The 23,291-nt window shown below is 43.7% G+C and overlaps 1 protein-coding gene across 1 annotated transcript; it reads right to left on the reverse strand.

Annotated features, from left to right (window-relative positions):
* Positions 1 to 1,005: 1,005 nt before the first annotated feature.
* LOC148149018 (putative G protein-coupled receptor 139) lies at positions 1,006 to 1,914 on the reverse strand. The gene has a single exon (XM_087991731.1). It carries the CDS (start codon positions 1,912 to 1,914, stop codon positions 1,006 to 1,008), a length of 909 nt encoding a protein of 302 aa, XP_087847857.1.
* Positions 1,915 to 23,291: the final 21,377 nt, after the last annotated feature.

Below are 23,291 nucleotides of genomic sequence, written 5' to 3' on the forward strand. Positions count from 1 at the left end.
CAGAAATAGAATGTTCACCTTGTCTCCAGCCCATTCCAGAGTCACCATCGCCCCTGGGGCCAGATCACATTAGCCCAGACCCTTAGACCAGTCTTTGCCCTCTACTGCCTGTTCAGGTATCCCCCTCTTTCGGCGTTGGATTCACTTTCATTGTTGAACTCTGCAGCCACTCACCTCCATCAAGACTTCCTTCAAGCCCTTAGTAGTTCACCTTGAGGGTCCTTTAGGGTCATCAGTTGGAGATAGACCCTCACAGAACCCGCCTCTCCTGGGGGGGAGGTCACACACTGAAGTATCACTGAGCCAATGGGGTCATCCTGTGGCTGGACTGTGACAGCCCTGAGCTTTTGTTGATCTGTGTCCGGCTGGTCCCTAAACTCCCAGGAGCCTTTTGGGATCCATCCCATACAAAACCAGATGGAAACTCATGTATTCAGACTGAGTACTCTCGCCTTCAACAGTTACATCAAACTATTTTACATTGTTCACAGACTGTAATACCGCATTTTTTCCATTAGTAATTATTTGTCGTGGTTACTTACATATTCAAAATTACACATTTTAATTGTGTCTTTGCATAATACAATAATTTTAATTGTAAATTCCTCTTAAGTTTCCAAAAGATTGAGTTTACATTAAGGTTGATCTTAGTGCATTCCTACTCACTTCACGTTCATCAGATTATATTGAAGTGTTCACACTATTGTAATCATTGCGATGAAATGTATAAATCATAACAACAAACAAATACATCACAGAGCTTCCCAAACAGCAATAAGATAAAGAGCCCCACAGTCTGATTCTGATGATGTTGGTTCAGACAGAAACAGGAGAATGGAAAGAGCTCCCTGGTTCTTTTCCATAATAATGCTCTGAGGTCCATTCTGTTCACCTGAGATGGGAGGCTGACCCTGGGATATCTGCTCATCTGAAAGAGCATCACAGACATTACAACAGCTCCCCATGTACTTGAGCAGCAGTGAGCTGAGGCTCACACAGGACAGGCTACAGTCTGAGGAAAGAATTCAAATTACAATTCAGGAGATTGCTGCCAAAGTGCAGCTGCTGTGGTTGGTGTTGCTTTGGTTTCTTCACATATTTAACAATTGCAAAAAATGGATACATTATGGCATCTCGCAACCTTTCTCTGAATTTAGTCTGGGCCAGTGCGTAAACGCATGTGTTTGTACAGGTGCTCAGCAGTCCAAACATATCTGCAGTGTAATCTGCGATTAGGAGGGGATCCGTATAATGATCTGGTTCATAAAGATTTCTTGTAATCCTGGAAATGAGGAAAAACACAACATATGGCATCAACAGCATGATAAAAGTGCCAGAAATGGTGAAGAGGAAAATGATGGATTTCCTTCGGCTCTGCATCTCTGGATCATCGCTGTTCTGGGTGTTGCGTTGGCCTCGCAGTGCTCTGCGGGTTCGATTAGCCATGACAATGTGGTGAACAGTCAATGCATTGAATGATAAAATTATAAAATATGGCAACAATGGGTTTAAAATTGCACCAATCCAGTCGTAAGTGATCCATCCTGGCAAGGTGTAATAGGTTGGTTTGAAATGAGCGCCCCACTCCACATTGTTAATTATATAGATTGGCTCAAATGCAAAATACAAGGGAATATTTTTGAGTGAGAACACAACACACACAGTCACTATCACCACAGCTGCAGTCTCCTTCCTGCAATACTTTTCTCTGAAATGTTGACAACAAATGAGGACAAAGCGGTCAACAGTAAAAGTGACCATCAACCAGACCGAGTAATCAATAACCGAATAGTTGATAACCTCATTGATGCTGTAAATGGAAGTGTAGTCCAGAAATGAAAATGGTATATAGTATCCAAGCATGTAATAGATGATCACGTTGAAAATGATGACCAGAAGATCAGCTGTTGTCATACCCACCAAGTAAAGAATGATCTGTTTGGATAGACCACAGCTCCTCGAGACAGGAGGGCAATTGTCAGGAGGTTAGCTACAACAAAAAGAGCAACATTTCCAAGTTAATGACATACTCTTAGTTGAAAATTACAGCAAAAAGTTCAAGTCACTCTTCCCAATAGTTGTATTCTGCTGTTTATGATCCACAAGGGCCTCCACCCACCTTACTTCAGCTTCCCAGATCAAAATATCCTTCTCTTTGCTTCTTTATGCCCTGATTGAGCTTTCCCTGCCTGATAACTTCACAATATGTTTATGCACATGAGATATTACTGGTCAGATCGAAAACAAGAAAATTCCCCTCCCAATCCAGAAAACATTCAGAACTGAACCGAGGACCAAGGAATTAAGAAAGTGAAGAGCACATTCCCTGCAGTTTGCATTCCACCCTCCTGGTATTTACAAGGTACAGATATCACCGAGTTGTGAACTAATCATAGAAATCAATGAATCAATAACAGACACAAACATGGGACAATGAAAAGCCCCAGCAGTGAAGAGCATCGGGAGCAATGGATCTGGAAACATCTGTTTCTCCCGAACATGGACCAGCACATAATATCCTCAGGGACTGCATGCCCATACAGTTTCTGATGAATTTAAACTTCATAAATTGCAGCATTTTCTGTTTATTAAAGGAGTACCTGAAACTGGATTCAAGCTGAAAGTGACAAAACCTGAGGTTTCCCAGGCTGAGTGAGAAGTAGAACAAGAAGCGAGTTAAAGATCGGTTAACAAGGAAATAAATAATCACCCGGCTTCAGTTTCTTACCAGGAACTCCAAAAATTGCAATGAAATGATAGTAAATGAAAGCTGTCTGTTCAATTGTGGACAGTCCCATTTTTCGAGAGTGGAGACAACACCAAGCATGAAAATAGACCTGAAGCACCAAATGTATTTCATTTATGACAGCCCTTTATATAAAGCAACTACATCCCCCCTGTGATTCAATTAGGTTTCAGAGGGAGTGGAATTAGTTCAAGGTCCCTGAGCAGAAACATTTGTACATCATTTTAACAAATATTAGGCAACACAATCTCAACAGACATAAGAAGTTTGAATCTAAAAATAATCTAATCTACTGAAAAATAGTTTTTCAAAAACATTAATTCAGAAGTGTTTACTTTAAGGGTTTACCAACACATTAATAATTGGGAGTTTTATGATTTGAAATAGAAAAGTTTACTCTTTGCAGGTGTTAAATGCTATATATCCTTGGGAATAAGTTAATATATTAAAATAGTGATTTTAATGAGATAAGCACTATATCCTTGTCAGGAATTGGAGCTATTGTTAATGGGCATTGCAAGTAAATTAAACAATTAGGATGGAACAAATTAATACACTGTATAATTATCATAGCTCAGAACGTTCTTACCCTCCTGTGCCTGTACATTATACTTTAGACAAAAAAATCAGGAATTACATTCCTTTTTTCCCCTACATGCACCTGAATGCTTCGAGAAGTGAGTTGTGGTTTGTACAATTAGCGCTTCCCACAAACTAAGGTTCACACACACTTCAAACTGCAAGACATGAAGCCTCTTTCCTGATGCTTATTTAACTTACTGGAGCATTAGATAACAGCCTATCTAGAGCAACACAACCACATTGACAATACCCTCCATTGCGTTGTGACACTATCACTGTGTTAATAGGGACAGGCTTCCAACAGATCTAGGACATGAAGACTTCATCCATGAAGCACTGGGAGCCATCAGCAGCAGCAGAATTGTACTCCAGCACAATCTGTAACCTCCTGACCCAGAATACCCCCCAGTCAACCATTACCATCAAGTCAAGGTATTAATCGTGATTCAATGGAGAGTGCAGGATGGCTGGCCAGGAGCAGCACCATGTATACCTCAAAATGAGGTGCCCAACTTTCTGAAGCTATGTGCATGTTAAATAGCAGTGAGTGATAGACAGAGCTAAGGTAACCCCAAGCAACAGATCAGTCTAAGCTCTGCAGTCTTGCCACATTTGGTCAAGACTGTTGCTGGACAATTAAACTCAGGAGAGGAGGAGTCTCCGCAAATATACCCAGCCTCAGTGATGGAAGAGGCCAGCACGTCAGTGTAAAAGACAAGGGTGAAACATTCACAGCAATCTTCAGCCTGACGTTCCGAGGGGATGATCCGTTTTGATCTGCTCCATTGGCCCCCAGCCTCACAGATACCATGTGATGTTTAGAAACTGTTGGAGGCACTGGATACTGCAAAGGCTATGGGCCCTGACAGCACTGTGGCCATGGCACTGAAGGCTTCTGCTCCAGAACTCCTGCTAAACTCCTCCAGTACAGTTACAACACTGGCATCGAGCCGACAATGTGAAACATTGACCAGGCACGTCCTGGATACAAAAAGCAGACACATCCAACCCAGCCAATTACTGCCCTATTGGTCGATTCACAATCATCAGTAAAGTGATGAAGGTGTCAGCAATGACACTATCAAGCAGCACCTGCTCAGCAATAACCTGCTCACTGGCGCCCAGTTTGGATTCTGCCGGGTCCACTCAGCTCTTGATCTCATTGCAGCCTTGGAGAACATGGCGGAAAGAGCTCAATTCCAGAGGGGAGCTGAGAGTGACATCCCTTGACATGAAGGTTCCATTTGACTGAAGATGGCATCAAGCAGCCACAGAAAAACTGGAAGTGATGGGTATGAGAGGACACGCTCTCTGGTGGTTGGAGTCATGCCTGGCACATAGGACGATGATCGTGGTTGTTGGAGGTCAATCATCTCAGCTCCAGGACATCTCTGCAGGAGATCCTCAGGAAAGGGCCTAAGGCACCACAATCTTCAGCTGCTTCATCAATCACCTTCCCTCCAACATGAAATCAGAAATAGGAATGTTCACCAATGATTGCACAATATTCAGCAACATTTGTGACTCCTCAGATAAAACTGAAGGAATCGTGTCCAAATGCAACAAGATCTGGACAATATCCAGGTTTGGGCTGACAAATAGTAAGTAACATTCACATGCACAGATGTCAGGCAATGGCTATCTCCAATAGGAGACAATCGAAACAAAACCCCTTGATATTCAATGGTGTTACCAACACTGTATCCCCCACTCGCACATCCCTGGGGTTACCATTGACCAGAAACTCAATTAGACTTACCACATAAACACACTGGCTACAATGGGTCAGAGGTGAAGAATCCTGCACGAATAACTTACCTCCTGACTCCCTAAAGCCTGTTCTCCATCTATAGGGCACACGTTAGGAGTATGATAGATTACTCCACAGGTGTCTGCATGAGTGTAACCCCAACAGCACTCAAAAAGCTTGGCATCATTCAGGACAAAGTAGCCCACTTGATTGGCACCACATCCGCAATCACTCACTCCTTCCACCATTGATGCTCAGTAGCAGCCGCGTGTACTATCTACAAGATGCACGGCAGAAATTCACTGAAGCTCTTCAGACAGCACCTTCCAAACCCCATGACCACTTCCTTCTCAAAGGACAAGGACAGCAGATACATGGGAAAACCACAACTTTCCATTTCCCTCCAAGCCACCCAACAATCTGGTTTGGAAATATATTGTCATCTCTTCACTGTGGTTGGATTAAAATTCTGGAGTAAGGGCATTATGGGTCTACATACAGCATGTGACTGCAGCGGTTCGAAAATGCAGCTCACCCCCACTTTCTCAAAGGCATCTAAGGACAGTCAGTAAATGCTGGCCAGCCAGCCAGCAACACCCACAATCCCATGGGAGAATAAAAAACAGATTCCAAGCCAATCCTCTCCATAAACCCTCCCTGAGTGGGAAAGATGATGTGCTGGAGCTCTTGAGCAAGTCAAATTCTTTCTTACTGAGTTTAAAATGCAGATCTATGTCTCATTCACAAACCGGGCTTGTGAGGTCTCTGTAAACTTTCTTCAAACTGTAAGACTCAATCCAAGCTCCCTGCTCTGTGCAGGGTGAAACGTTGTTGCATTGTTGCCCTCAGGGCGTTTTCCTCAGCTAAGTGTCCTTTGTAAAAAATATTAGGATACCTTCATGAAGTTCTACAGAATCTCATTTTCAAAATAAATCCTTGGATCACAGCCCTAACAGTGTACATTACACAATTACTCAACTTGGTCATCAGCTGAAGTTTCTGGTTTTTGATAGCGAACTGAATAATTTCCGCTCTTCAAATCTAGACATCCTTCCTAAACTGGTAATAGTCACGATAACGTTAACTGTAACTGGATTGCATTCTATATCCCTCTAAAACTGAGGGACAACCTTCATCCAACTGATTGGCTGAAAAGGCTCAAGCTGCATAACCCTCATCTTCCTGGAAGAGAATGCTGGCTTCCTGTAGGTCAGAGAAATGAATGGGGGACTGTCTACAGCAAGAATCATTGTCTTCCCGTGAGCAATGGAGTCCCTGGACATGACCATCAAATGGACAACAAAACAATCAGGAACATGAGAAAGCTGGAAGTGAAAGATTAGCAATTCAATTGCAAGGACAATATTATCAGCCTGTGTAAAGCCAAAAAATGCAATTTTGAAAGACTAAGATTGGCGAACTGGTTTCACATTGACCAGAGTTGGCTGGACCATGTAAAATAATATTGGGCCAGATTATCATTTGTTGAAACTGCTTATTATTTCAGAATCATTCTGGAGTGCAAAGGTAACACCTGATTTACTTTCCCTTTGATCACATCTTCTCAAACTGTGCTCCTCTCTGTTCTCCACCCCCACCCCCAACAGTAAATGGAAGGAGTACACAGACGGCTTTGTCACGAAGACGGAGACCGTCCAATCAGTTCCTTCCCACCCTTCCAAAGGCCCAGAGAGTCAAGCTTGCTGTAAAATCTCCCCTGCCTTGCCCTCACCTCTCACTTTTCTCAAACTTCTCTCCAATCTCCCCTTACAGCTGATCTATGATCAACATTTTCAAAAAACTCATCTCCTGCTCTCTCAGTCCTATTCCCACTGAACTGCTCACCAGCCAACATCTCCTCTTCGTCCCATCATGAGTTGATATTGTTAAAGTTCTCAAATGTTTTGAGCCTGCCGTATTGCCCCTTAAATCTCGAGCCATCTCCATCCCGTCTGAAAATAAAAGAAACATCAATCATTCCATTCCTTTAAAACCAACACTCCATCCTCAACATCTACTCCAGTTCCATCCTAAAAGTTTAGTATTTATCTTAAGTTTACAAACGCTATAGCATAGCAGCTCAGGAGATTTTTTTAATAGAATGCAATTATTAGATTGTTGCTGTTAACTGAAGCTACTGAAGATGTAGACCCCAGGCGGGACCTCTCGGCTTCAAGATTTGTCAAAAGAATCAATGGAATGCGGTCTGTACAAAGCAGGGTCATCATGATCAGATTCCCTACAGTATGGAAAAAGGCCCTTTGGTCCATCAAGTCCACACAGACACTTCAAAGAGTAACCCACCCAGACCCATTTCCCTCTGGCTAATGCACCTAGCACTATGAGCAATTTAGCATGGCCAATTCATCTGACACTCACATCTTTGGACTGTGGAAGGAAACTGGAGCACCCAGAGGAAACCCACGCAGACACAGGGAGAATATGCAAACTCCACACAGACAATCACCCAAGGCTGGAATCGAACCTGGGTCCCTAGTGCTGTGAGGCAACAGTGCTAACCACTGAGCCACCATGCCGTTCGCCAATCTTAGTCTTTCAAAATTACATTTTTTGGCTTTCCACAGGCTGATAATATTGTCCTTGCAATTGAATTGCTAATCTTTCACTCCCAGCTTTCTCATGTTCCTGATTGTTTTGCTGTCCATTTGATGGCCACGTCCAGGGATGTAAGACCATAAGACATAAGAGTGCAAGTAAGGCCATTCGGCCCATTGAGTCCACTCCGCCATTCAATCATGGCTGATGGGCATTTCAACGCCACTTACCCGCATTCTCCCCGTAGCCCTTAATTCCTTGTGACATCAAGAATTTATCAATCTCTGGCTTGAAGACATTTAGCGTCCCGACCTCCAATGCACTCCGCGGCAATGAATTCCACAGGCCCACCACTCTCAGGCTGAAGAAATGTCTCCGCATTTCTGTTCCGAATTGACCCCCTCTAATTCTAAGGCTGTGCCCACGGGCCCTAGTCTCCTCGCCTAACGGAAACAATTACTTAGTGTCCACCCTTTCCAAGCCATGTATTATCTTGTAAGTTTCTATTAGATCTCCCCTTATCCTTCTAAACTCCAATGAGTACAATCCTCGTTCCTCATATGTTAGACCTACCATTCCAGGGATCATTCGTGTGAATCTCCGCTGGACATGCTCCAGTGCCAGTATGTCCTTCCTGAGGTGTGGGGCCCAAACCTGAACACAGTACTCCAAATGGGGCCTAACCACAGCTTTATAAAGTCTCAGTAGCATATCGCTGCTTTTATATTCCAACCCTCTTGAGATAAATGACAACATTTGCATTTGCTTTCTTAATCACGGACTCAACCTGCATATTTACCTTTAGAGAATCATTAGATTAGATTACATTACAGTGTGGAAACAGGCCCTTCGGCCCAACGAGTCCACACCGACCCGCCAAAGCGCAACCCACCCATACCCCTACATTTACCCCTTACCTAACACTACGGGCAATTTAGCATGGCCAATTCACCTGACCTGCACATCTTTGGACTGTGGGAGGAAACCCACGCAGACACGGGGAGAACATGCAAACTCGACACAGTCAGTCGCCTGACGTGGGAATTGAACCCGGGTCTCTGGCGCTGTGAGGCAGCAGTGCTAACCACTGTGTCACCGTGCTGCCCACTCGACTAGCACTCCCAGATCCCTTTATACTTTGGCTTTATGAATTTTCTCACGGGTTAGAAAAGTAGTCCATGCTTGTATTCTATTTTTCCAAAGTGCAAGACCTCGCATTTGCTTAAATTGAACTTCATCAGCCATTTCCTGGACCACTCTCCGAAACTGTCTAGATCCTTCTGCAACCTCCCCACTTCCTCAGTACTACCTGCCTGTCCACCTAACTTTGTATCATCGGCAAACTTCGCTAGAATGCCCCCAGTCCCTTCATCCAGATCATTAATATATAACGTGAACAGCTGCGGACCCAACACTGAACCCTGTGGGACACCGCTTGTCACTGGCTGCCATTGCAAAAAATAACCTCTTATCCCAACTCTCTGCCTTCTGTCAGACAGCCAATCCTCAATCCATGCCAGTAGCTCACCTCAAATACCATGGGCCCTCACCTTACTCAGCAGCCTCCCGTGTGGCACCTTATCAAAGGCCTTTTGGAAGTCTAGATAGACCACATCCACTGGGTTTCCCTGGTCTAAACGACTTGTCACCTCTTCAAAAAATTCCAACAGGTTTGTCAGGCACAACCTCCCTTTACTAAATCCATGTTGACTTGTACTAATCCGACCCTGCTCTTTCAAGAATTTAGAAACCTCATCCTTAATGATGGATTCTAGAATTTTACCAACAACCGAGGTTAGGCTAATTGGCCTATAATTTTCCATCATTTGTCTTGATCCTTTCTTGAACAAGGGAGTTACAACAGCGATCTTCCAATCATCCGGGACTTTCCCTGACTCCAGTGACTTTTGAAAGATCTCAACCAACGCCTCTGCTATTTCCTCAGCCACCTCCCTCAGAACTCTAGGATGTAGCCCATCAGGGCCAGGAGATTTATCAATTTTAAGACCTTTTAGCTTTTCTAGCACTTTCTCTTTTGTAATGGCAACCATACTCAACTCAGCCCCCTGACTCCCTTTATTGTTGGGATATTACTCATGTCTTCCACTGTGAAGACTGACGCAAAGTACTTATTAAGTTCTCCAGCTATTTCCTTATCTCCCATCACTAGCCTTACAGCATCAGTTTGAAGTGGCCCAATGTCTACTTTTGCCTGTCATTTGTTCCTTATGTATTGAAAGAAACTTTTACTATCATTTCTAATATTACTGGCTAGCCTACCTTCATATTTGATCCTCTCCTTCCTTATCTCTCTCTTTGTTATCCTCTGTTTGTTTTTGTAGCCTTCCCAATCTTCTGATTTCCCAGTGCTCTTGGCCACTTTATAGGATCTCTCTTTTTCTTTGATACATTTCCTGACTTCGTTTGTCAGCCATGGCTGTCTAATCCTTCCCCGGATAATCTCTCTTTTCTTGGGGATGAACCTCTGTATTGTGCCCTCAATTATACCCACAAACTCCTCCCATTTTTGCTCTACTGTCTTCCCTGCTAGGCTCAGCTTCCAGTCAATTTTTCACAGTTCCTCTCTCATGCCCTCAATTACCTTTATTTAACTGTAACACCATTACATCAGATTTTGCCTTCTCTCTTTCAAACTGCAGACTGAACTCTACCATATTATGATCGCTGCTTCCTAAGTGTTCCCTTACTTTAAGATCTTTTATAAAGTCTGGTTCATTACATAGCACTAGGTCCAAAATAGCCTGCTCCATTGTGGGCTCCATGACAAGCTGTTCCAAAAAGCCATCCTGTAAGCATTCCAAGAATTCCCTTTCATTGGATCCACTGGCAACATTATTTACCCAGTCCACCTGCATATTGAATTCCCCCATGATCACCGTGACCTTGCCTTTCTGACTTGCCTTCTCTATTTCCCGGTACAGGTTGCGCCTCTGGTCCTGACCACTGTTAGGAGGTCTGTACATAACTCCCACTATGGTTTTTTAGCCTTTGTGTTTCCTCAATTCCACCCACACAGACTCCACATCATCCGACCCTATGTCATTCAGTGCCATAGATTTAATTTTGTTCTTAACTAACAAGGCCACCCCGCCCCTCTGCCCACCTCCCTGTCTTTTCGATAAGTTGGAAATCCTTGGATGTTTAACTGCCAGTCCTGAACCCCCTGCAACCACGTCTCTGTGATGCCTACCACATCATAATCTTTCACGATGATCTGTGCCGTTAGTTCATCTACTTTGTTATGAATGCTACAAGCATTCAGGTAAAGTGCCTTAATGCTAACTTTCTTATCATTAGAGATATTGGAAGTCATAAGATGTCCTAAGTTATCCTTCCTTTTTTTTTGCATTCCTAGTTTGCCTCAAGCTTAAATCCACCTGCATACATGCTATCCTGCTGCTTATCTTTCCATTTAACTGCATACTCTCTGTTGCTTTCACTTTCCCTTCCCCCCAACTCAGAAGTTTAAAGTCCGACTGACCACCCTATTTATCCTCTTCGCTAGAACATTGGTACCAGATCGGTTCAGGTGGAGACCGTCCCAACGGTACAGATCCCCCCAGTTCCAAAACTTATGCCAATACCCCATGAAATGGAATCCCTCTTTCCCACACCAATCCCTTAGCCATGTGTTTACTTTCCTAATTTTCTTCTCCCTATGCCAATTGGCACGTGGCTTGGGCAGTAATCTGGAGATTATGACCCTTGAGGACCTGTACTTCAATTTCCTTCCTATTACTTGATAATCCTTAAACAGGTCCTCCACCCTAGCTTTGCCTATGTTGTTAGTCCCAACATGGACCACAACAACTGGATCCTCCCCCTCCCGCTCAAATATCCTTTCAAGCCGGTCGGAGATGTCCCGCACCCTGGCACTGGGCAGTCAACAGACCATGTGAGACTCCCGATCCGGCTTGCATAGGATACTATCTGTCCCCCTAATTATAGAATCCCCGATAACAACTACTTGCCTTTTTGCTCCCCCCTCTTTCATGGCCTTCTGCACCATGGTGCCATGGTCAGCTGGCTCATCCTGTCCAGAGGCCTTTTCCCCATCCGTACAGGGAGCAAGAATCTCATACCTGTTGGACAAGGTCAAGGGCTGAGGCTCCTGCACTCCTGAACTCAGGTTCCCCCTACCTGCCTCACTTACAGTCACACTCTGAGGGCCCTGATCACTAACTGAATGTGAATTACTTAATCTCCCAGGTGTGACTGCCTCCTGAAACAAAGCGTCCAGGTAACTCTCCCCATCCCGGATGTGCTGCAGTGTTTGAAGCTCAGATTCCAGATCATCAACTCTGAGCCGGAGTTCTTCTAGCAACCAACACTTGCTGCAGATGTGGTCACTGCCGTTCACAATGGGATCAGCCAGCTCCCACATCATACAGCGACAGCACATCACCTGCCCAGCCATCTCTGCTTAGTTAATTACTTTATTACTTTCTATAAGTTTGAGTTAAAATATTTTCTGATACCTCTCTACAAGTCTTTTTCTAAAAACCAATTAATAGATAGAGCATAAAAAGTAAATTTTTTAACCAATCACCAATAAAGAAATAGAAAATCCTTACCTAACAAACCAGAGTCCTATGTTTGGTTAGAGAAGTGGGGGGTGGGAGACACAACATGTGTAGTGTCTCGGGTTCAGCCACTGCCCAGATATATTACCGGCAGCCCCCTGGTCGTCGCTCCCGCTCTTCCTACTTATTAACTGGGTTAGAGGAGGAGGGCGGGTGGGAGACACTGCAGGAGTAGAGTCTCTGGTTTAGCCGCCTTGCTGATATATATGGTCACTGCTTTCCTTCCCGGCTGCCCCTCGGGTCCTCGTCACTCCCTCCGCTGCTCCCGCTCCTTCTGTGAAAGAGAAAAACACCGCTGCCCGCTACCGGTAAGTAACTTTAATAAAAACTGCCTTACCTTATCTGCAGTCTTCTGAGTTCGTCCTAAAAACACTGCTGCTGCTCGCACTTAAAATGCTCTCACAGGAAGACAATGATTCTTGCTGTAGACAGTCCCCCATTCATTTCTCTGACCTACAGGGAGCCAGCATTCTCTTACAGGAAGATGAGGGTTATGCAGCTTGAGCCTTTTCAGCCAATCAGTTGGATGAACGTTATCCCTCAGCTTTAGAGGGATATAGAATGCAATCCAGTTACAGTTAACGTTCTGTCAATGGACTGTCTGATCTTGTTGATGTAGTTGGCCATTACGACGATCATCTTGAGTAATATTCCACACAATAGGTGGTATACAGTCTCTTGTTGTTCAGGGTCACACAGATAGATGGTCCTCTCTTGTGTACTAATGCTGGCCAAGGCAAGTCCACATTTCAGGATGAAAGTGGTTCTCATCCTGGTAGTCATTTCTGTAGCAAAGATTAGGATATCTAAAACAGAAGGAAAATTACTATTCGAAAAGGCAGCTATGCCCTAAAAATCTGGTTCTGACTCCCTTCTCAGTTCCCTTTCATTCTCAATCTCTCTATCATCTTCCCAATCATTCTCATCATCTCCATCATTCTCATCATCTTCCCCCCTTCTTAGATACATCTCCAATGACCTTACAATGGTGGATATGAACCCATGCAGATCGCCCCGCCACTTTGACAGCAGTTGGGGTAGTGAGCAGGACCTGAAAGGGTCCTTCCCATCGAGGCTGGAGGCTGCGGCATGTCCAATTCTTGATGAGGACAAAGGAGCCTGGCTCAATATCGTGATCTCCTTCAAGGGAGCGGAGTTTTTCGTGAGCAGCACGTCCTCTAGAATGGAGCCCTCGTGAAATGTTAGTTTAGGAGAGAACATAGCAGGACATATCGTCTGCCATGTGGTGAAAGTGGACAGGGGCAGTGGCATCATTCCAAGGTGTGTGAAAGACCCGACCCGGCAGGGGATAAGTGAGTTCTCCCAGCGGGAGTGCAGCATAGGTGAACACAGAACCAGGGGCAATAGTTTAACCCAGGAAAGGCCTGTCTCAGAAGTTCATTTTGTGAGTTTAGTTTTCAGAGTCTGGTTACAACGCTCCACAAGAACTGCAGCCTGGAGGCGAGAAGCACAATGGAGTTGGTGGCGAATGCTGAATTGAGAGGATAATTCCTCATTTATGTCACCAATAAAATGAGGACCATTGTCAGAAGACAGACAAAGAGGAATACCAAAGCAGGGAATCATCTCCTTCAGTCGGATACTCACAACAGTGTTTACAATAGCTTTGGAAGTAGGGTAAGCTTCGACCCATTCAGAAAAACATCAACAATAAATAAAACATACTTATAGTTTTGACACTTTTCCAATTCAATGCAATCAAGTTAAAGAGTTTGAAAAGGGCTCTCAGGGAGGAGTGTCTGACCCATAGGGCAAGGAATACCTTTTCCCAGATTGTGTTCCTGACAAGTGAGACATCCAGCCCAACAAGTAAGTGATATCTGCTGGAGGCGTGGATGCCACCAAGTATTCAAAAGCAAGATTGTGGGCGGCACAGTGGCACAGTGGTTAGCACTGCTGCCTCACAGTGCTAGAGACCCGGGTTCAATTCCCACCTCAGGTGACTCTCTGTGTGGAGTTTGCACATTCTCCCTGTGTCTGCATGGGTTTCCTCCGGGTGCTCCCACAATCCAAAAATATGCAGGTTAGGTGAATTGGCCATGCTAAATTGACCGTAGTGTTAAGTAAAGGGGTAAATGTAGGGGAATGGGTCTGGGTGGGTGGCGGGTCGGTGGACTTGTTGGGTCGAAGGGCCTGTTTCCACACTAAGTAATCTAATCTAATAACAGTTGGCTTTAAAGCAACTTGAATGTATTCACAGTCTGTTCACAAACGTGAGAGGATGTCTCATCTCAAATATCCAGGTTGATTAGATTAGGGATGACCCGACTCTCGTAGTGCAGGAGTGCGGCATTGCAGGAAGTAGGAGTTGGATAATCGCGAATAGTCATATCTTCTTGAAATGTCTGCAGTAGGTAACAATGTGGATCAGCCTTGGTAATTACACGGTGAATCATAGGGCCAACTTCCTTAGCATGGTGAGGCGGATTTACTTTCTGAATGATGTGAGGGGCTGATGAGTCCCCTTGCTTCCATAAACGAGAAGGTACTTTAACAAAATTGGCCTCTCCTTCTGGTCTGGTGACATGGGCCAAAATCTACACAGTCCATTTAGTGCTGAAAATGTGTTGCTGGAAAAGCGCAGTAGGTCAGGCAGCATCCAGGGAACAGGAGAATCGACGTTTCGGGCATAAGCCCGCCCGAAACGTCGATTCTCCTGTTCCCTGGATACTGCCTGACCTGCTGCGCTTTTCCAGCAACATATTTTCAGCTCTGATCTCCAGCATCTGCAGTCCTCACTTTCTCCTCACAGTCCATTTAGTTCCAATTAAATCTGCGAAGAAGTTTTCAAGACATTTATCTTGGTCTGTTCAATCATAAGCAAGAGTAATATGTTCTCCAGGAACTGGAGGGTCAAGATCAAGTGGCCACAATTATGGTTTAGTGGACAGATGAGTCTGAATCAAGTTGGACACCATGAGGGGAACATGCAAGTTTAACTTGGAAGGCACACAGCAGGTCTCGTCCCATCAGGTTACATGATAAGTTAGTTGTAATCACAAAGCGATGAAACAGGGAATAGCCTTGGAAATAAATGGGGACTTGATCAGAGAGTGGATATTTGTGGCTTTCTCCTTGGAGATAAATTCTCTGTTTAGAAATTGGCAGATTCATGTCAGATTTCACAGAAGACATTAAAGCCCCTGTGTCAGTTAGAAAAGGGTACCATCTGTTGTTAACTTTAAGTAAGACTGTGGGTTCCTGTTTGGAAGGCAGAAAACAAAGGAAAATTATTTAGTCATTGGGAAAAGGATTATTTTGGGAAAAATTGGTGATCTGTCCTCTTCTTCCTGCTTGTGATGAAAGATGCTTATTATCAGAAGGTCTTCAACAATTATCACAGGTCTGAGGGTGATTTCTACAACTGTTTCCATGTTCTTCCTTTATTGCCACTCCAGGGCAAGCAGTGCCCCAGTGCTCAGTGTTGCCACAGATAAAGCAGCCTCGGATTGGGCAGTCCCAAGCCTAGTGATATGGGCTACTCCAATTAAAACAGCCTGGAGGTGTATTTCCAGGAGGAGCCCCTCAGCCACACCCACGACTGTTGTTTCAGCTCGATGCAGAGCCGCCATTACTATGCACGGGTAGTTGTTTAAAAGACTCATCTCGAACAACAAATTCCGATTTTACACGGATTGGAGGCTTTTCTTCACTTTGTTGTTTCCATAAAACTCTAATAGAACAATGGAGTTGATGAGGAGTGGCTTCAAACCATTGCAACTCATTTATCTTGACTGCTGTGGCTACAGAGGGCGGCAGGTAGTTTAATAGCATCGAGATATATTGAGCTTTGGCAGCACTGAAATTTCAATTTTCATCTCCAGAATAAGATTCATAACACTCTCTAAAACGTTCCTGGAAGCCCTCAGCAGACTCCTTATTTTTCGGGCGAAGTTTGAGAATACGAGCGAGGTCAATAGGCTTTGCTAATATAGCAGATGCAGCAGCAAGAATATCGTCTTGTCGCTGTTGTCACTGGGCTACAGCATTAGCGAAAGCATTAAAATTGTGCTTAATGTGTTCAGTAAAGCGGGCATATTCAGAGAGGGTAAGGACTTAGAGTCATAGAGAGGTACAGCAAGGAAACAGACCCTTCGGCCCAACCCGCCCATGCTGACCAGATAAGGGCCCAAAGATCTTTGGCATTACCATCATAAACTTTAATTGTGGTACTTAGGAAATCGATGAATTGCTGAGGGACCTCGTGGCGGTCTGGCGCATTACTGAGGATAGATATAATTTCATGGGGCTTCCAAGGGCAATAAATACAGATAGTGGCGTTCGGGGCAGCAGCTTGTGGGTTTGCTAGTTCATGGCCCAACGCTTTGTTTAAGTTTTCTAAAAGCCTCCGATTTTTTTGGAAATTTTTCACGTTTTCACTAACGTTGAGAATGGACCTTCCGTTTTATCTATATAATTACTCATTTTAAACCACTTTCCTTTTATAGCATTGACTCAAACTTGTTTTTAATTCACCAATCAAACTTCGACAAACCCTAATTAATTTTACAAAGCATCAAACCTTGTTATAAAATACCGCAATATTTTCTTTTTATTAAAGAATCTTTAGTATTAATTTAAACACCAATCCAGCCAAATCGGGTTTACTTAATTCTGAGAAGATTCCCGACCTTGTCCTTCTCTCCTCTTCTTAATCGGATCAAATTCAATCACTATATCAAAAGTTGGAAAGTTTGAAGGGGAGGAGGGGTTCAAAGGTTGGAGTTCAACACTGCTCAGAGTTCAACAAATCCAAAAAAATCTCGGAATTAAACAACCCCGGAAACCGCCAACCGTGAATATTAAAAAAATTCTCAACTTCACTTATTTTTACCCCTTTTTTTACATACATAGGGTCTCCTGTCCTTGCTCAGACTGATCCTTTTGGGCTGGACTAGAAAATAATCAGCGAGGGGTCAGGTCAGGCACCACTTGAATGAGAGGAAAACTAAACACATATAAAATACTCACGTCTGGCCGGCCGAGTTCCTCAACTCTCAACAGTGAAGGACTCTCGGCTCTTACACCGCTGTTCATGATCCATCCATCCATCCATCCCGAACCACGTGTCACGGCACCAAATGAAGATGGAGACCCCAGGCGAGAACTCTCAGCTTCGAGATCGGTCAAAAGAATCTTTGGAAAGCGGTCTGTATAAAGCAAGGTTATCAGTTTAATAAAATAAGACAGCCTGGCACAGTTTTGTCCAGCAACACAGAGGTTTAAGCTTCTGTGTTCCGTGGCAAAATTGCGCAATTACAGTTAACAAGCATTTTAATATGTTTTTGAAAGACTGTCCAGCCTTAATTATAAGAAAAGACCAATCAACTGTAATAAGGTGGCATAATTGACAGCAGGTTAATGCAATGACACTTCCTGGGAAATGGTTCTTGTCTTAGGGAGATCATCATCTCATGCTGGCAGTTCAAGGTTAGTTTGAGTGGCCAATTAGTGTCACATGATTCATTTTATGAGAACTCTATTGTTTGCTTTATCTTCTATTTCAGCTAATTCAGCAAAGCAGTAATACAGGTTCACAATGTCAAATCATAACTTGCAGCTATTTTGTTGTTAATAAAAACCTACATATATTTGTTGCTTCTGACAAAGGCTTAAATTCAACTTTTAAATCCCCACTGTAATAGTCAGAAGAAACACTGTTTTAATCCAGATGGACAGTCTGATTGCTTCGACTAAAAGATTTCATTTTGATTTGATGATGTATTTATTATCAAGCGCATTTTGTTACAAAATAGAATGGAAAGTGTTATAAAGTGTCGCCACTCTCTGGTGCCATCTTAAAACACAGAAAAATGAACCAAAACATCAAATATGAAGGTAAAGAAATAAATAAAAAGTGTTCAGCTTTACCCTCCTTCTTGTTCAGTGCTCCACTCTTTGGACCCATCTCACCTCCACCTATGTCCTCACCACGATGAGTCCTTGCTGGATCTCGTCAATGAAATGCCACCGATGCCAATAGGTACCGCACCGGCCCAAACACGACTCTGCCATCGCCATGAGTCTGCTTCGGGCCTACCTCACCGATGAAGCCACTGCTGATGCCACCAGGTCACATACTGAGCCCAAACCCACCTCCATCGCTACAGTCATGATTCAGCACGAGGACCACCTCGTTGATGCAGAAATTGCCAGGAACCCAAACTCGCCTCCGACTGCATCGTCACAGTCTGCACTGGGCCCACTCGATTCTGTACAGGGCCCACTCAGTTCCACGCTGGGCCCACTCAGTTCCACGCTGGGCCCACTATTTTCCACACTGGGCCCACTCGATTCCACACTGGGCCCACTCGATTCCACACTGGGCCCACTCGATTCCATACTGGGCCCACTCGATTCTGCATTGGATCCACACAATTCCAAGCTGGGTCCACTCGATTCCACGCTGGGTCCACTCGATTCCACACTGGGATTGAGGATCTAAAATTTGAATTTAGGCTGTTATCAGAAGCAACAAGTATATGTAGATTTTTATTAACCACAAAATGGCTTTTCAACTTAAAATAATACAACAAAATGGCTGCAAGTAATGATTTGACTCTGTGAACTTGAACTGATGCTTTGCTAAGTTGGTTGTATTTAGAGATAACAATGGATTTTTCATCATAAGAATCATAAGACAGTGATTTGGTATTTGAACTAACCTTGAACTGCTTGCATGATATGATGATTTATGTAATTAAGATCCCTTTCCCAGGGAATATCATTGGATTAACCTGCTGTAAATCATGTCACCTTGTTATATGTGATTGGTCTTTTCTTGTAATTAAAGATTTTCTTGTAATTTTTTAATCTCTTACAAAATATATAATTAATGTGCAATTTTCGAATGTAATTGCACCATTTCTCTATGGAACACAGAAGCTTTTAACCTCCGTGTCGCTGGACAAATCTGCGTCAGGCTGCCTTAATTTATTAAACTGGTAACTTTGCTTTAAACAGACCATATTCCTTGTGATTCTTTCGACCGGTTTTGAACCAAGAGGCCCCTTTGGAGGGGTCTAGAACTTCAGTATCACTCGATTCTGCACTGAGCGCACTCGATTCTGCACTGAGCGCACCCGATTCTGCACTGAGCCCATTCGATTCTGGACTGAACCCACTCGATTCTGCACTGAGCACACTCGATTCTGGACTGAGCACACTCGATTCTGGACTGAGCCCACTCGATTCTGGACTGAACCCACTCGATTCTGCACTGAACCCACTCGATTCTGCACTGAACCCACTCGATTCTGCACTGGGCCCACTCGAATCTGTACTGGGCCCACTCGAATCCAGCTGAGCACAATTCTGCATGTGCCCGTTCGATTCCACACTGGACCCACCTGATTCTGCATTAGACACATCCATCACCGCCAATGCCATTGTCATGACTGAGCTCTAAGGAGAGAAATTAAACTACGAGGGCAAACTCGTGAGGAATATCAAAACTGACAATGCATACAAAGGAATAGAGGGGTCAAAGTCAACATAGGCTCCTAAGAAAATGAATCTGGAGGGATGTTCCAGGGAACAAGGAAATGGCAGAATAGTTAAACAGAGATTCTGATGGTGGAAAATACTTTGAACATCCCATTCATCCTGATGAATACAGAGGGAGGAATTACGTACAATCACTATCACTCAAGAAGTAGTTTTAGACAAACCTCTGGGACTAAAGACAGATCAGTCTCCTGGCCCTGATGGTTTACATCTTAGGATCCTAAAAGAGGTAGCTACAAAGATACTGAATGCATTGGCTGCAATTTGCCAAAAACCCTGGGTTTCTGGAGGAGTTCCAGAGATTGGAAAGCTGCCAATGTAACACCCTGTTCAAAAAGACAAGTTACTGTATGATAATTAGTTAAATATCTATTGTGGGAAAAGTATTGGAATCAATGTATTCAGGAAGTAATAGCAGCACATTTGGGAAATCATAACCTAATCAAGCAGAGCCAACATGGTTTCATGAAAGGGAATTTGTGTCTGATTAAATTATTAGAGTTTTTTGAAGAAGCCTCAGTCAGAGTAGGTCAAGGACAGCTGACAATTGTGCTGTATTTGGACTTCCAGAAGGCATTGAACAAGATCTCTCATGAAAGGTCAGCCACATGATAAGAGTAAACGGTGTTGATGGTAGTGTATAGGAATGGAGAGAGAATTGGACAATGGGCAAGAAACAGTGAATGGGGATAAGGGGTTCTTGTGCAGGTTGGTGACCTGTGACCAATGGGTTTCCACAGGGATCAGCACTGGGCCTGTAACTGTAAGTAATGTATATTGATGTCTTGGAGGAAGGAAAAGAATGTACTGAAGCTAAATTTGCAGATGGCACACAAATACATGGAGAGGCATATAGTGAGGTGAACACAGACTGTTCACGGAGACATGTTGACAGGTAAAGTAAGTGGACAAAATGTTGACAAATGGAGTATAATGTGGGAAAATGTGAAGTTGTTCATTTTGGAAGGGAGAATAAAAGAACAGAGTATTGTGTAATTGGAGAAAAAAACTGCTGAAAGCTATAACACAAAGGAACTCAGGTTCTTGCGCATGAAGCACAGAAAGCCAGCACACAGGTACAGCAGGTAATCAGGAAGGCTCATGGAACGCTGTTCCTTATTTCAACGGGATTGGACTATGAGAGAAGGCAAATCTTTCTGCAACTGCACAAGGTCTCCTTATTAAAGTAAAGACATTATTTCATTGGAGGCAGTTCAGAGAAAATTCACTGGGATGATCCATGGAATGGAGGGATTGTCATATGAGTAAATGTTAATCAGGTTGGGACTCTACTCAACAGAATTTAAAAGAATGAGAAGTGATCTCAGTGAAACATATGGGATTCATAAGAGGCTTGACAAGGTGTTTCCCCTCAAGGGAAAGTCTAGGACCAGAGGGTGTAGCCTCAGAATAAAGGGATATCAATTTAAGCCTGAGATGAGGAAGAATTTCTTCCCTCAGAGGGTCATGAATCTTTGGAACTCCTGGCCACAGAGAGCTGTGGGGGCAGAGTCCTTGTGTAGGTTTAAGGCTGAGATAGCCGACCGGCTTGAAAGGATATTGGAGCGGGAGGGGGAAGATCCAGTTGTTGTGGTCCACGTTGGTACCAACAACATAGGCAAGACTAGGGTGGAGGACCTGTTTGGGCATTACGAAGCACTAGGCAGGAAATTGAAGCACAGGTCCTCAAGGGTCATAATCTCCGGATTACTGCCCGAGCCACGTGCCAATTGGCATAGGGACAAGAAAATTAGGCAAGTAAACACGTGGCTAAGGGATTGGTGTGGGAAAGAGGGATTCCACTTCATGGGGCATTGGCATCAGTTTTGGAACTGGGGGGATCTGTACCGTTGGGACGGTCTCCACCTGAACCGATCAGGTACCAATGTTCTAGCGAAGAGGATAAATAGGGTGGTCAGTAGGACTTTAAGCTTCTGAGTTGGGGGGCAGGGAAAGTGAAAGCGACAGGGAGTATGGAGGTAAATGGCAAGATAAGCAGCAGGATAGCATGTTTCCAGGCAGATTTAAAATTGAGGCAGACTGAGAATACAGTAAAAAGCAAGGATAACTTAGGACATCTTATGACTTCCAACATCTCTAATGATAAGGAAGTTAGCATTAAGGCACTTTACCTGAATGCTCGTAGCATTCATAACAAAGCCGATGAACTAATGGCACAGATAATAGTGAATGATTATGATGTAGTAGGCATCACAGAGACTTGGTTACAGGGGGGTCAGGACTGGCAGTTAAACCTCCATGGTTTTTCAACTTATCGAAAAGACAGAGAGGTGGGCAGAGGGGGTGGGGTTGCCTTGTTAGTTAAGAACAAAATTAAATCTATGGTATTGAATGACATAGCGTCGGATGATGTGGAGTCTGTGTGGGTGGAATTGAGGAACCACAAAGGCAAAAAAAACATAATTGGAGTTGTGTATAGACCTCCTAACAGTGGTCAGGACCAGGGACGCAACATGTACCGGGAAATAGAGAAGGCATGTCAGAAAGGCAAGGTTACATTGATCATGGGAGACTTCAATATGCAGGTGGACTGGGTAAATAATGTTGCTAGTGGATCTAAAGAAAGGGAATTCATGGAATGCTTACAGGATGGCTTTTTGGAACAGCTTGTCATGGAGCCCACAAGAGAGCAGGCTATTCTGGACCTAGTGCTTTGCAATGAACCAGACTCTATAAAAGATCTTAAAATAAGGGAACACTTAGGAAGTAGCGACCATAATATGGTAGAGTACAGTCTGGAGTTTGAAAGGGAGAAGGCAAAATCGGATGTAATGGTGTTACAGTTGAATAAAGGTAATTATGAGGGCATGAGAGAGGAACTGACTAAAATAGACTGGAAGCAGAGGCTAACTGGGAAGACAGTAGAGCAAAAATGGCAGGAGTTTGTAGGTATAATTGAGGACACTGTACAGAGGTTCATTCCCAAGAAAAGAAAGATTAACCGGGGAGGGATTAGACAACCTTGGCTGACAAAGGAAGTCAGGAAATGTATGAAAGAAAAAGAGAGATCCTATAAAGTGGCTAAGAACAGTGGAAAATCAGAAGATTGGGAAGGATACAAAAGCAAACAGAGGATAACAAAGAGTGTAATAAGAAATGAGAGGATCAAATATGAAGGTAGGCTAGCCAGTAATATTAGAAATAATAGTAAAAGTTTCTTTCAGTACATAAGAAACAAACGACAGGCAAAAGTAGACATTGGGCCACTTCAAACTGATGCAGGAAGCCTAGTGATGGGAGATAAGGAAATAGCAGGAGAACTTAACAAGTACTTTGCGTCAGTTTTCACAGTGGAAGACATGAGTAATATCCCAAAAATTTAAGGGTGTCACGGGGCTGAGTTGAGTATGGTTGCCATTACGAAAGAGATAGTGCTAGAAAAGTTAAAAAGTCTTAAAATTGATAAATCTCCTGGCCCCGATGGGATACACCCTAGAGTTCAGAGAGAGGTGGCTGAGGAAATAGCAGAGGCATTGGTTGAGATCTTTCAAGAGTCACTGGAGTC

Source organism: Chiloscyllium plagiosum, unplaced genomic scaffold, assembly GCF_037043375.1.
Source record: "Chiloscyllium plagiosum isolate Xiang-an unplaced genomic scaffold, Cpla_swu_hap1 HiC_scaffold_10, whole genome shotgun sequence".
Lineage (NCBI taxonomy): Eukaryota > Metazoa > Chordata > Chondrichthyes > Orectolobiformes > Hemiscylliidae > Chiloscyllium > Chiloscyllium plagiosum.